General features: G+C 34.8%; 1 protein-coding gene and 1 long non-coding RNA gene across 2 annotated transcripts; both read right to left on the reverse strand.

Moving 5' to 3' along the window:
- Window positions 1-1751: 1751 nt before the first annotated feature.
- Window positions 1752-3629, reverse strand: LOC106324738 (syntaxin-22). The gene is made up of 7 exons (XM_013762713.1): window positions 3367-3629; window positions 3196-3289; window positions 2965-3104; window positions 2542-2604; window positions 2299-2456; window positions 2118-2218; window positions 1752-2037 (listed from the first exon to the last, which is right to left on the reverse strand). The coding sequence occupies exons 1-7, from the start codon at window positions 3546-3548 to the stop codon at window positions 1972-1974; spliced, it is 804 nt and encodes a 267-aa protein (XP_013618167.1). The 5' UTR covers window positions 3549-3629; the 3' UTR covers window positions 1752-1971.
- A 9127-nt stretch (window positions 3630-12756) lies between these two features.
- On the reverse strand, window positions 12757-13463 carry LOC106326005. Its single transcript, XR_001267112.1, has 2 exons — window positions 13195-13463; window positions 12757-13100 (listed from the first exon to the last, which is right to left on the reverse strand). It is a non-coding gene; the product is annotated as an uncharacterized LOC106326005 (long non-coding RNA).
- Between the last annotated feature and the right edge of the window lie 1685 nt (window positions 13464-15148).

Genomic DNA, 15148 nt, shown 5'->3' on the forward strand with positions numbered 1-15148 from the left:
ATGATTTCTTCCTCTCGGTAGACACGAGTTAAAGTTAAATCTTTGCATGTTATTTATATCACTCGCCATTCTATACTGTAATTAGATTAAAAATTTACAATCTTCTACTAAGTTACAGACTTACAGTATTGAGTTCAAGAGTTCGTTTGCTTTGTTTGACTTGACTAGTTGACTTGAAACATGATGGTTGTAGACTTTAGTGATAAGAAGTTATCAGTTTTTTTTTTTTATGTATGAGCTATTTTGTTTGAAACTTTGATTGTTTTAAAGTTTTACTATTAATTGTCACTGGTATCAGACTGATTCAATATTACAATTTCATTCTTTAGTAGAGAAACCAAAGAAACCGTGTAGGCTAATATCATGTCTCATCTATCTTGTTTATCATCAACAGTGTCTTCTTCATTGTCAGTGATCTTCCTCGGACTGCCTTGATTCTCTTCCCAATCGAAAGGAATCAAAGAACGTTCGGAGAAGTTTCTTTTTGCCTCCTCCTCGTACTCTCTGTACCACTCTGTGATTCTTCGTAGACTTGTTGGTGCGCTTAAGAAGCAACCAGTGAATTTTCTTTGCGAAGATGGAGCAGTTAAGCTCATCACTTCCATTCTTTTTTTCTGTCTTTCTGAGAACTGTTTGATTTGCGATGAGTTTTGAGATGTCTCAAGGTCAATGAAAAAAAGAAAACTAATGAGGACTGCATTTTCACTACCCGCGGGCCGGACTGCAAAGTCCTATGTAGCAAGCGGGGCGGGTTTGGGTAGAGGTTTAGGAACCGCGGGTTACGGCGGGCTGACCCGCAAAGATCCGCCAGAGATAGAGACCGCAGCGGGGCGGGCCACGGCGGGGCGGATTGTCCCAATTGCCATTCCTAGTTATATTATAGCCAACTCATCTGAGTTGAATTTTAGATTAACTCATCGATTGCACTTAATGGACTGGATCAGGCCATTAAAAAGCAACTAAAGTGGGCCATGATTGGGCTTGTTGAACTTGGCAACTCACCCTCACCGGAATAAAAAGAAATAACGATCTTTGTAGAGCTGGAGGAAGAAAGAATCATGAAACAATCGAGAGTTAACTAATCTCTCGCTCCCCTTCAGAGATGTATGTGTTTGGAGACACTGATCTTCAGCAGCCTTCTTTCAGATCAAACAGGTCCTTCTTTCAGATCAAACAGGTTTGTCGTTGAGATCCATGTTGATATCAGGTCTGGAGATGGTGAAATCAGTGTAAAGCTTCCCTAACATGCTCGGTATCAGGTACATTGTTATCACTCGATGTTCAGAACGAGCAAGGACATCTTGTTTTGATCAATATCTATAAGCTTGTTTCTCTGCTTATTTCTATAGCCTCTTGAAGAGAGTGGATACTTTAGAGTGGAGTTTGGAGAGCCAGACTTGTTCCTTTGCTCAAGACATGTACCAAACCAGGGACAAGAACAAAGAAGATGATTGGTTCTGTCCATTGCTGGATCGAAAACCGAAACCAGATCCCTTGTCTTGGGAAATCCCTCCCTGCTGGAACCAAGAATCATTCAGAGTACATATCTGTTATTACATTTGTGGCTGCGGCTCTATCTGCGTTTTCGATCATTGTTGCATCTGCCTTGAGCTCAATGGTTGAAACTTGTAAGAATACAAAGCAGTCATGAATCAGCTTTTGGTCTTCTTTGTAATTTTGTTTCCTCTCAAATCTCAATACCATTCAGGCAATTGTAAACCGGTTCACAACCAATCTCTTGCATGATATGAGAGCGCACAAGCAACAGACTTTTAATCATCTCCAACACAGTTTGCACAACAAAACCACGCACGCACGCACTATATTACAACCGAACCAAACTAAACGAATACAAAACCCAACTTCTACGTTTTGTCTGCAAATTACGTTATATACCAAGTTTAAATTCCACTCATTGATGCTTTAAGATCGATGAACACATTAGATAAAACTTGTTCTTGGTTTCCAAAATCAAGCTGCGAGTACGATTATCACGATCAGGAGTACAATGCCAAATATCACCAAGAGCAAGCATGTCTGCGTGTAAACAAGTTCAAGACCATTAGAGTGTGGCCTAAACCCATCCCAAAGGTTCCTAAAGTGTTGGATGTTCTTACCAGAGATGAGTTTGATCTTTGTGTTTTTGCGGCCTGAGCGAGCTGAGATCTTCCTTGTGAAGTTGCAGCTCGAGAGTTGTCGATGTGAGTACCAATATCATCTACGCGAAAAACAAGAAAGTGAGCTCTAACTGTAAATATTTTGGGTATGTTCTTATCGAGTTTATATAGACTCCTTTACCTGTCATGACTCCTTGATCGTTAACCAGAACCGCAAGATCTTTGAATATTTCGTTAACCTCACCAATCTGAGTATGGATATCTTGTATCCCTTGCTCTCTTTCTTCGATCACAGCCTCGTTGAATGCAATCTCGTTGTCTAACAACACAAGCTCCTGCCTGCAAACAAGAGGAAGATAAGTTTGCAACACAAAGCGACTAGAGATGTGTAGAAGGATTTTTCTTTTCGGTATCACCAACCAACCTTTTCGACTCCATAACCTGTGCCCTCTGTTCCGAGATCTTATCTGCTTCACCCGCTGAATAGCTACATATGAAGCAAAGACAGATAAGAAAACACGATTCATTAAAACCATAACTCATAACACTTGTAACTCTAACGATCGACATAGAAACCACCAAGAACAACATAAACCTTCTTCATCATCGTCTATGATAACAACTTTTTAACAATACAGAAGAACGAATTGAAAGCAGTAAAAACAGACAAACAGTTGACAAAGTCAAACCTTTTGCTTCATATAATCAAGAACAACCTAGATGGAAGAGAAAATAGAGGGGTCTAAAGGAGGGCAGTTAACAAAGTTGATGCTTTTGATCATGATATCATCACATTCCAATTCTACTTGTTGATTCAGAACTTGAGCTTAACATAGCACCTAGTTACCTAGAGGGATGAGCAGAAGGAGGCACCAAAGGAGCATAAGCAGTTTCTCTTTCAGCAGCAGTTTGCTGAGCTTTCTGAAACTCTTTCAACACAGCTTGAAAGTCCTTTGCAAGCTTAGCATCTGCTATCTTCTTACTTGGCTACACATTTAACAAACTAAACTCTAACAACAAAACTACTACTTGATAAGATTCACACTGAATCAAAAAAGAAGAAAGATTAAAACTTTACATTGACACCAGTTTGATGATCAGTTTCACTAGCTTCCTTAAGTTTAGCTGACGTGTCCTTCACAAGCTGCCCTATATGCAACCGTGTCTTGTGCCTATAGCCCAAAATCAACATTTCAATTTCCACAAATCAATTCGATTAAATTTGAATTTTCAGAATTCTTCTTATTACAGCTTGTCACGGAGCTCGGGCGTGTCTCTGGGAGTACCGAGCGTGTTAACGAGCCGCTGAAACGTGGAAACTCCGGTATTGATCTGGAATATTCCCGAAGCCACGGCTTGCGTCGAATCTTGCCGACCACCATTGATCTTCCTCGATCTTCCTCTTCCAGCTTCCAAATCTTGGAAAGTCATCTCTCTCTCTCTCTCTCTCTCAGCGAATCGTTCTCAGAGCTCCTCTCTGCGATAAATTGGTATGGTCAAGGCGTGAATCGTGGAAACAGAGAGACTGAAAAGCGTTTTTTTTAAATCAGTTTTTGTTTTTCGTTTCTGATCCTTTTATTTCTATTTATTTACTAATCTCTCTTTTTATTTTAGACACTGACCAACCTGGTTTACGACCTTTTTCTCTGTTCTTAGCTGCTCTGATATGAAAAAAAAAAAAGCTGCTCTGATATGAAAACTAGATCATTCATGTGGTTTGGTTCGATAAAGTTTTCTTTCTAATCTGTCATCTATGTCTGACTAGGAGTTTTTATGTCTTAACCATTTACATATTCTATTTAATATTAAAATAAAATTTTAATTTACATTTTAACATTCTTTTTTATAATAAACTTCATCAGTTTAGAGAAAACTAACATGCATATAATTATATGTAGTCTTATTTTTCTAATTTTGTTTAACTATTTTAATTTGATTTTATATAAACTTCAATAGAGTTAAAATTTACATTTTATAAGAATAACATTTTTATTTCTAATAAATTTTATTTAATGACCGTGTATTTTAAGAGGTTGATCGTTTGTGGTTTTTTAAATGGGTTTTGGTTTTAGTTTTTCCAAAAAGTATTTTTTAGATAATCAAGTTTTTAGAAAAATACATTTCATATTTACTAGAGAAACAAGTTTTTTCAAAGAGTAATTTTTGGGTTCACCTCACGAGGGTTCACCTCTTATGTAATAACCAATAAAAAATTACCACGTCATATTTTATTTATGAAAAAAAATTAAAAAAATAATATTAACTGTCAAAAATAATTGACACTAAAAATTCTAAACCCTAAACCATAATTCAAATTCTAAACACTAAATTCTAAACCCTAGGATTGACACTAAACCCTATACCTCAAGCTCTAAACCTTAAGCCCTAGTGTTATCTCTAAACCATAAACGCTGTAAAAAAATTATAAACCCTAAAAACCTAGATCCTAAATTTCAAACCCTAAGGTCTAGGGTTAATCCTAAGATTTAATATTAACCCTAGAATTTAGGATTGGTCATAGGGTTTAGGGTTAATCTTAGAATTTAGGATTTAAAGTTTAGGGTTTAGTATTTAGAGTTTGAGCTATAAGGTTTAGTGTTAATTCTAGGATTTAAGGTTTAGTGTTTTAGAATTGGAGTTTTATAATGTCAATTTTTTAACAATTAATATTATTATTAATTTTTCCAAACACAATTTTTTATTGGTTGTTATATATGAGGTGAACTTGTAGGTTCATCATAGGAGATGAACCCAAAAATTACTCTTTTTGTAAATAACTGTTTTTTCTAAAGAAAAATCAAAGTCCAAGTTTTTATGGGTTTTCTTGAAATCTAACGATAGTTTTCATTTTTTTCTTTTTTAATTAATGTTTTGCTATATTTATGTGTTAATAAGGGAAAATAAATAAAACAATAACTACTATAAGCAAATCAGATTTAGTAAAAAGCATTTGTTTAATATATATAATACAAAAATAATTTCTACTAATAACATTTATAAAACTTGTCAATAGAATAAATAAATTATTTAAATTTAATTTTATGTAAAGTTTACATGTTTTGTTAATAATCTATTGGTATTATCTATTGAAATTTTTTGATATATTCTTTTAGTAATTTAAGTTTGTTTAAAAAAAACATTTATCAGTTAAAACTTCTTTAAATAACATAAAAAAAAAGTAAAAGAAAACAGTAATCAAATTTTAGAAAAATAAAAATATAAAAAATAAAAATTAAGAATTAAGAAACAAAACAAATATGAAATCAATTATTAAAACCCAACTTTTTCTAGTTTTGTTGCTTAATACAAATAAAAATTCATGATCCAGCCAACGTAAGGGTTCACCCCGAGGGTGAACCTTTAAATTCACCTCTTCTTACATGACCAATCAAATTTTTACGTAGATAATTAATTAACAAATATTAAATTTATTTAAAAATAACTAAAAAGAATAACGCTAATTTAACAATGATGACGCCGCTAGCTAAACCATAAACCCTAAATGACAAATTCTAAAACCTAAACCTTAAATCCTAAACCAAAACCCTATACCCCAAACCCTAAACCCAAATTGTATACCCTAAACCCAAATTGTATACTCTAAATCCAAACCATAAACCCTAAACCCAAACCATATAGCCTAAACCTAAATCCTAGACCCTAAACCCAAACCTTATAGCGTCTAGGTTTAGGGTTTGGGTTTAGGGATTACGGTTTGGGTTTTAAGTCTAAAATTTGGATTTAGGGTATACGGTTTGGGTTTAGGGTCTAGGATTTGGTTTAGGGTACACGTTTTGGATTTAAGGTTTACGGTTTGAGTTTAGGGTTTAGGGTTTAGGATTTGGATTTAGAGTACACGGTTTGGGTTTAGGGTCTAGGATTTGGTTTAGGGTACACGTTTTGGATTTAAGGTTTACGGTTTGAGTTTAGGGTTTAGGGTTTAGGATTTGGATTTAGAGTACACGGTTTGGGTTTAGGGTCTAGGATTTGAGTTTAGGGTATATGGTTTGGGTTTAAGATTTACGGTTTAAGGTTGAGAATTTAAGATTTCAGGTTTACGGTTTAGCTGGCGGCGTCAGCGTTGTTAAAATTAGCATTATCCTTTTTTAGTTATTCTTAAATAAATTTAATATTTTTTAATTAATTATCTACGTGACACTGGTCCTAGAAAAAGATGTGAATTTAAAAGTTCACCCTAGGGTGAACCTCTTAGGGGGTCAACCTAAGTTTAGTTCTTTTTCAACTAATCAACACATATTAATTGCTGATAATAAAATGAGCAATTCTTCCAAATAGAGTTTTTAAAGTTTTTGTCACAAAATAGACTCCAAAAATTAAAATGACCAAAATAACATTTTTTATTTTGAAAATTTTAAATTTTTTTAAAAATTTTAAAATTTGAAATCCTATCCCCAAAACCACACTCCTCAACTCTAAACTCTAAACCCTAAATCCTAAACCCTAAACCCTAAACTTTAAACCCTAAACCCCACCCATTAACTCTAAACTCTAATGTCTAGATTAATTAACCTTAGGGATATAAATGTATATTTAATTCTTTTGATGAAATATTTAAGTCTATTTTGATCATTTTTATTTTAAAAGTGTATATTTATGATAAAAACATTTTTAAGTCTATCCTAGAGAATTTCTCTTATATAAACCCCATGAACACATATAGCTAAGGCATCTATCTATCTATTACTATAAAGTAAGGTTTCCTCACTCCTCCTTCCTCCACATCGACTGCCACCTAGATAAGTCGTTTTTTCTACACGCAACACGTGTCTGAAGCGCTGCGTTTCATTAAAGCTTACCGTGATGGGCTTTTCCTGTTTGATGCGTGTTGGGTTCTGAGAGTACAGCCCGCTTATCATCTCCCCCTAGATGAAACGACGTGTTTTCGTTTAGGGTTAAACCCGTGTTCTTCTTTGTCTCTCCAGAGCTCAAACGACGATGGAGATTCTTCTTGAATCGTAATTCTAGGGTTCCTCCTCTTTTCGAAGAACCGACTCTTGTACCAACAATGGCGGTTCTGAAAAGAAGTGTGACTCGACGCTTTGTTAGTAATCTTCGCTTGGAGTATGTTCATGTCGTTTCAGTCTCGATCCTTCACCTCTGAAACCGTTACAAATCACCTTGATTCAACTTCATTGACCAATGAACTCTTCCTGCCTACTCCGACCAAAATCTCGCATTCAATGAATCTTATTCATCTTTCACCTATAAAAAAGTAAGCTCTCATCCATTGAGAATCATCTTCACAATTCCAATAGCTTTCAATATTTCATTCTCAGTATAATGGTTAAGCAGTTTGTTCTACTTGCTAACTTGAAGCCCGGCCGATGTTCTTGCTCAGATTTTGGGAAGGAAGCCACAAATATAGAGGCGTGGAAATATTTGCTTGATATATAGTTTCAAGTCGATTTGATTTTTATTTTTTGTAGGATGTTAGAAAAGCTGTGTAGGAGAGCTATTCAAGAGGACTGATCATATTCTCTATGTAGACAAAACCATGAGAGGTATTGAATAAGTTATAGGTTTTTGACTATACTTCTACGTTTCTTCTTTTCCTTATGTTCTCATCAGATTTTTTTTGAAATGACAAACTTTGAAAAATGTATTCAGTTTCTTTTGCTCTTCATAAGCCAGGGTTCATCCAGAAGGAATGAAACAACGATCCAAGCTTCTTTGCTCCTTTGATTCTCACTTTCCAGAGATCTCTCATGATCATAAAAACAACTATGCAACAGTAGATTCATTGGGCTCGAAGATTGCCCATGTTACTGCTGTCTGCCTTTACTCATTCACTTATTCTAATCTATTATTACTCTCTTGGTTAAACGTGACTACGTAATAGCTTCTTGAACACCCATTAATTTTTTTTTTCAGGCCGCCGGTTCTTAAATGCCACGTCGGGGACACATATATCTTTTGACAAAGAAACTAATGCAGGGGCGATTTTGTTTCTGAGTAAGTATTTGATGACTCTTAAGTTATTTCAACCACATTCAGTTTCTCATGTTCTTTATCCATAACACCCTCACACAATTATTCATCACTTAAGGCTGGTCTGGACTCTGGAGAAACACTGGGAACAACCCAGATCCTTCATTGCTGAGAGGATATGCCAAGGTTGAACCACTGAGCATATCTAAGCTGAATGAGTTCATCATCGCATCCGAGCCTCAGGTTGTACAGAAATTTTTGTTTGTTCTACATTTTGATTGTCTAGATCATGAATGTGATTCTAACAATATTGCAATGTAGGATATTGAATTTGTCCCCACAGGAAGGGTGACTGGAATCAAGATGGACAGCTGGTGTTACGTTTCCTTCTCCAGGTGCGTAAGAAGCTCCAAAGAACTGACTCATCTTTTACTTGTGTGTCCTGCAACAACACAAGCGTTGTTGGAGTGCTCTGGTATATTGGATCATCTGTTCTTAGCGTTTTGAAAATTCTCACATAAAATATGGTTTTCATACAATTTGTTACAAGGTACCGGATGGAGATGAGCATTGCTGACGACACGGATGAGGGTCTATTTGTGGCTTTCGATGGAGAGATGAAAAAACTACATAACATGTGCGCCTATGAAGCTGGTCATTTAATGGTACGTAGCATCACCCAACCAGTTTCATATCTTATCACATATCTTTGCAACTAAAACGTTTAACTCATAGGCTGGAGAGGGAATTGACCTAGAGGAGACTCAGCCACCTCCTTTTATTCCAGATATAGTTGGTAAGACATACAACTTCCAGGTCAGGGTAGACATGAACAACTTCACTGCTAACCATCAGACCTTCACTATCTCTCGCATGAACAAGCGCGTGACTGTCTGCCACTGACTGACTTTGTTGTTGACGTAAAATGCCACATTTAATTCATTCGGATCCTTCCGTAGAATGCAAATAATGATATGTGTTTCTCTTTAATCAGGATGGTGACGATGATGACGGAGACGACTTGCCTGGGAACACCTCAGCCCTTCCTAATGTTGGCATCGAAGGTAACGAACGTGTGGAAACCTCATCTGCAGGAACATCCTCTAGTGGTCCTGCCACCAAGAAGCCTCTCCTTTCAACAAGTGGTCAAGAATGCACGAAAAGCTTAAGTGAACATGATGGAGTTTCTAGAGTCAGTTTTCCCCTTTCAATAATGCTTAGGCATCAATGTTGGTTTTTTAAAATTTGAATTCTCGAGTCAGATTTCCTTTTTGAATAATGCTTAGGCATCAAGTTTTTTTTTTCTCCCCATCTGGAGTTTGCTATGCTTTTTCTTAGCTATCGTGAAGATGGTCTTGAGTTGAAAGCATAACTCTGAGTTTAAAACCGAAGAATACAAATATATAAAACTCTGCGTTCCGTTGTAGATACATTTCATAATAAGCCAACGACGAGCAATAAAGCATAACTAAATAACCAATGCCTCAAGATTGAAAATACGCTTATTCGTTCTACAATTTATAAAGCCCTTCAAATACATATGTTGAGTTTAAGAACCCACCACAATACCCAAGTAATTACTACACAATCAGAAGACACATATTCACTCAACTTAGACGACATGCTTATTAAAACTTCCACTTCTTAGATCCATGTAAAATATCTACAAAAAAAAAACGGATGTAACGTTCCAGAGCTAAACGAAAAGACTAAAGACTGCTCCATTAAAAATAAATAAGCATTAAGCACCACTAACAATCTATAACTTAGCGCCAGGCAATAATGTCCATAAATGTCCACTCACCTAAACACATAACTAGCTAGGATCTAACCATTTTCATTACAACTTCCTCTAAGCACTCACTGTAAACATGTTTCACAGGTAAAAGAACATGCTCATCAACAAGACATTGAAATAATTTTAAAATTGCCTAATGACTTATATTTTATAACATATAAATATAAATACAAAATATATGCTGCACAAAACAAAAATACAAACATATAATCAAGCTTATAGGAAAACCCCACGTAGCAAATTATAAGAATAATACAAATATTAGAAAATATAAAATAATTACATAATAAAAATGAAAATTCTTTATTAACTAGATAAACATATGATTTTTTAATAAAAATAACAAAACTGAATAATAAATATATTTTAAAATAGTTTTCACAAATTGAGATGAAATTAAATATTATTTTTTTTACATCCGTGGGCCGATCCTAATTTTTTTTATATATAAAGTAGAGTTACTTCGGTCCTGGACGCGTCACCTCGGAATACCTGTCATAGAGTGGAGCGTCGTCGAGTCGAGCCGACACGTGTACTTTTGTTAACAAAAAATTTTGTTTGGGTTTTACGTGTGTTCCATTTGCAAAGATTTAATCCATCTGATAACTTTATAAATGGGCTTTCAGTGAAAACGCATTGAGCTATTCTTTTGTCATTAATTATGTCTAAATCAAGCCCATATAGAGAGTTGTCTTCTACGTGAAAGTTGTTTGATTGGAATCGAAATATAAATTAGGGTTCATCTACTTCATCGAACTCTGGCATTTTGCAGCAACAATGGACTTTCGTGATTTTGAGTCACAAGAATCGTCATGTAGAATCTCTGTCTGTGGCTTCCATGGTGTCGTTTCGTCTATGGTTCTAAAAATCTGAACCGTTACGATGGTTTGATTCATCGCTTTAGTCAGCCGACTTAACTCCACAGACCAACGTCAAACACGATCTGACATTGAATGAGAATTATCCCTCTTCAAGGGCGGTGTATCTACACCTATAAAAAGGTTAGCCTTCTTCCCTTGAACATCATCATCTAAATCCGCATAAACACCAAAATAATGTTTTGTATGCAAAGGTTTCTTCGGGTAAGAATATGGTGGATATGATTTGGGCCGACCCAACCACGGCTCCTGCACACTACTTCTTTGTCCGCCTCTTCCACGGCTGCGCAGCCGTTTCCAGTAGCTGCATCGGCGGATTCGCATATGCACTATCCAATGTCGTCTGGAGAGAACCAAATCCAAACGAGCCATGTTGATTCAGTTCCACAGCGACACTATAGCTGTTGCCAAATCTGCACGTAATCCTTCTATGTCCTATATCATGCCGCAAATTTAGAGATAGAAAAAGAAGGTGGTGCTTCTCTTTATCTATGTGTATACACTTGAATATGCTATAGGAGGAAGTTGTTCTATGTTATCAGAAAAGACATAACTGTGAGCAAGTGGAGGAGCAAGATCCACTTATTAGTTGTTGTTTTTCTTTGATGTAGTTGAACACAGTTTTGTTTGTTCGAAATGACTTTTACGTTCAGTTTCATATACACAACTTGCAAGGAATATTAACAAACACCTAGGATCATGTTAAGTTTTTGCTCTTATTCTCTACCTTTGAACGAATCTTCTGGTGAAATATAATATATGAATTTGGTTGTCCATTGAAAGGAATTTATTTGTATTTTGAGGGTTTACTGATTCTCATAACCTTTACAATATCTTTATGGGCAGATGCGAAGCCTTGATGTTGGTATGTAACAGTGACATCAAGGCTTTCGATTGCTTAATATGTTTTCTGATAACTAAATAAAGAAAAAGAATGTTGTTTGCCTCTATAGAAACATGTGTATGGTTCAAGGTTGTAGCCATGGAAGAAGGGCTGTCTGCTAAATTTTATGCTGCAACAGTTTCTTTAGGTCTTTACAAGACTGTTTTTTTCCTGTGTTGGTGACTGAAATAAGTTATTATTCCAGCATCGACAATTTCATTGGATGAATGTACTGTCTTCGGCCAGAAGTGCTGCAAGGGAATGGAGAAATGTAGAGACACAAGATAATAACGATTTGGATAGACAGAGAACATCGACTAATGTAAGATGTACAAAAAGATGGAAAGCCCCACCAGAACAGTGGTTAAAGTGCAATGTAGATGCATCATTCACCAATATGAGAGAACCGGCTTTGGCAGGATGGGTTGTTTGAGATGACAATGTGGTATACAAAGGAGCGGTACAATTGCAGGGTAATAAGGTATGTTCTCCATTGGAGAGTGAGCTTCAGGCTATCCTTATGGCAATACAATTCTGTTGGATCAATAGATACAGAAAGATCATACTAGAATCGGATTGCAAGAGAGCTATAGATATATTAAATGATGAGATTCTTCACTTTGATTCTTTCAACTGGAAAAGAGATATATGGGCAGAGAAAATACAGAACATCTCCTTTCAATGGATAAAAAGGGAGATGTTCTATGCCTTTAGTTCGATCTCGGTTACCTTCTATGCCTTCTTACACTACAAGAAATATCGGGTATTGGTAGCACCCGAAAAACGCTACTATAGGGCTTTCGTAGCGTTTTTCTAAACGCTCTGACAGCCGCAGCTATAATAGACCCCCTCCTCTATCGTAGCATATTTTCGTGCGCTATAAAAAATAAAGATATTATAGTGTTTATTTGTGAGCTATAAATTAGTGTTTTTATAGCTTTTTATTCGTGCTATGATTTATTTTTTTATGGCATTTTTTTAGTGTTGTACAATATTTTATAATGACATATATATGATGCTATTATATCTTATTTATATTTTAAAATTATTAATTTTAATTATTTAATTTTAATTATTAATTAAAATTAAAATTGAATTATAATATAAATTATAATTAATCCAAATTTAAATTGAAGTTGAATTATATTTATTAATTAAAATAATTTACAAATAAAATTAGTTTTACAAAACTAAACCAGCTTAAAAAATTAAGTAAACCATAACACATGAACCAAAATCTAATTAACGCTAAACAAAAATCTAAACATAATTAACCCTAAACCTAATTTCTCTGCTGCCGCCTCCTTCCTCCTTTGCCTCTTTCTTCTCCATGTCTTCCTCCTTCCTCCCGCGACACCATCGATGACTATAGGGACGAGTTCTAGACCGGTGATGACAAGCTCAAGTCCGGTGACGACGGGTTGATACGGGGGTGAGTTCGAGATGTCTCCTCTTGGTCACGGCCACTACCTTTTCTAAACACAGAAAAAAATCAGATTAAAAGCAAATAGATAGAGAGAGATGAGAGATGACCGTTACAGATGAGAGATAGAGATAGAGAGACTTTACCTTTGCTTTGAGATGGCTACGGCACAGGTCCTCCAGAGCCTCTGTTAGCTTACTCGACAATTGCATTTCTCTCGTATCAACCTATTAAATAAAAAAAAGAAACTGAATCTGAGATGAACTTTCTAAACAAAGGTAAATCTGAGATGAACTTATTGATCTCGTTTATTAATTGTGATGGTGGTTGAGACAATTTTGTTTTAAGGCATGGAGAAAGTGGAAGAGAAGAATACGAGAGGTAAGAGGGGAAAAGTAGAGAAAGTGGAAGAGAAGAATCTCGATGAAGAAATACATCTTTTCATCTTGTTCATTTTGGTCCATTAGATTTTACTTAATCGAACGGCTTTGGTCAAAAGAGAGTGTGATCCTAGTCCTTACACTTTATTGGTCGATTCGTTTTGACCAATAAGATTTTTGTAATTATTTTCCCATTCTATTTTCTGTTTTAATACACTGAGTATTAGTGTAAATATTAATGTACAAAAAATATTCTGAGACAAAATTCAAAGATTTAAATTTCACAATTTAAAATTTTAAAATTTAACTTTCAATTAAAATTGTTAAAATATAAATTTTGTTATTAATGTTTGGGGTATATGAAATGAAATATGGTTTATGAAATAGAGTTTAGGGTATAGAATTATGAGAATTTGCCTAAATTTAAAGATTGTATATTATAATTTAACATATATAATATAATTTTTTTTTTGACAACTCATATATAATATAAATTTGATTTGAATTATGTGGATTTATGATTTTTAAAAATTTCATGATAGGTTTTGAATAATTAGCTATTTTAAGTATTAAAATTTAGATTTGAGGTTTTTATTAAGTGGAGAGGTGGTTTATGTCTGAAGTTAGGGTTTAGGGTATATAGTTTGATTGAAGATTTTAAGGTTTTATGTTTTGTAAGTTATAGATTAAGATAAAAAAAATTTACTTTAATTTTAAGATTATAGGTTATAGTGTGAAACATTAGAGTTTAATTACAAATTGTGTTTTTTTATTTATATTTTGTGTAAACAATGGTTTCAATGTTTTAAAACAGAATTTGGAGTTAAAAGATAAATTTTAGGGTTTAGGGCATGTTTATGGTTTGGAACATGAGGTTAAAAATTTATTTTTTCCTAATTATTAGTATTAGCTTTTTTTTTATCATATTATTTGTTGTGTTATTTTTGAACTTTATAACAAAACTCCAATTATCATCTAGACACACTACAATTTGATCTATAATAAAAGTGTATATTCATTAAATTTATAAAAAATACATTATTTCATATATCATCCAAATACACAAAAACCAAAACAACCTAAGCCTAGGGACTTCATCTTCAACCTGCAAAACAATCCTAATATCGCTGGAATCTCTGCAAGAGAGGTAACTGTCCGCATGAGAGGTGAGAAGAGACGAAGACGGTCAGGAAGACATCATTAAAGATCAACCCTTGCATTTCAGAAACTAATGCATTTCCTCTGAAAAGTCTGCAGTCTGCTGATGTTGTAAACAAGAAAAGCTCCAACAGCACATCTGTACGCAGAAGTGACTGCACTGAAACATTTTTGACCTGCCGTTTCCCATATATGTGCTTTGATCTCCTTACCAGTTGTAATACACAGATGGACATTCTTCGACTGCGAATACAATCAAGTGACAAAAATACCAAATTCAAGTTCGAGAAAAGAATGTTCAAAGCAAACAGCTCACGTGTAGAAACACCACCAATCAACTCCAAGTTTCTTCAAAAACTCAAAGTTGACTCTCACTGTAGTTTCAACATTAAAAATTCAGGAACTCTTTCAATAAAGAGAAACGAGCAAAGATAACATATATATGTACTTACTTCACCTCTTTAGCCATAGCGACAGAGTTAGTACCATCTTCCAAGTTCCAATGCCCACTACTTGGTAGCAGCACCGGTAAGCAAGCGGGTTAATTAATCCAGTTCTTGAA

This window comes from Brassica oleracea, chromosome C2 (genome assembly GCF_000695525.1).
Source record: "Brassica oleracea var. oleracea cultivar TO1000 chromosome C2, BOL, whole genome shotgun sequence".
In the NCBI taxonomy this organism is placed as follows: Eukaryota; Viridiplantae; Streptophyta; class Magnoliopsida; order Brassicales; family Brassicaceae; genus Brassica; species Brassica oleracea.

Excerpts from the sequence above, each read along its gene's own strand:
- LOC106324738 (XM_013762713.1), bottom strand. The coding sequence starts at position 3,548 with ATGACTTTCCAAGATTTGGAAGCTGGAAGAGGAAGATCGAGGAAGATC. Across the intron at positions 3,290-3,366 it reads CCCGAGCTCCGTGACAAGCT|GCACAAGACACGGTTGCATA; the intron begins GTAATAAGAAGA and ends TTTGGGCTATAG. Across the intron at positions 2,038-2,117 it reads AAAGATCAAACTCATCTCTG|ACATGCTTGCTCTTGGTGAT; the intron begins GTAAGAACATCC and ends GTTTACACGCAG.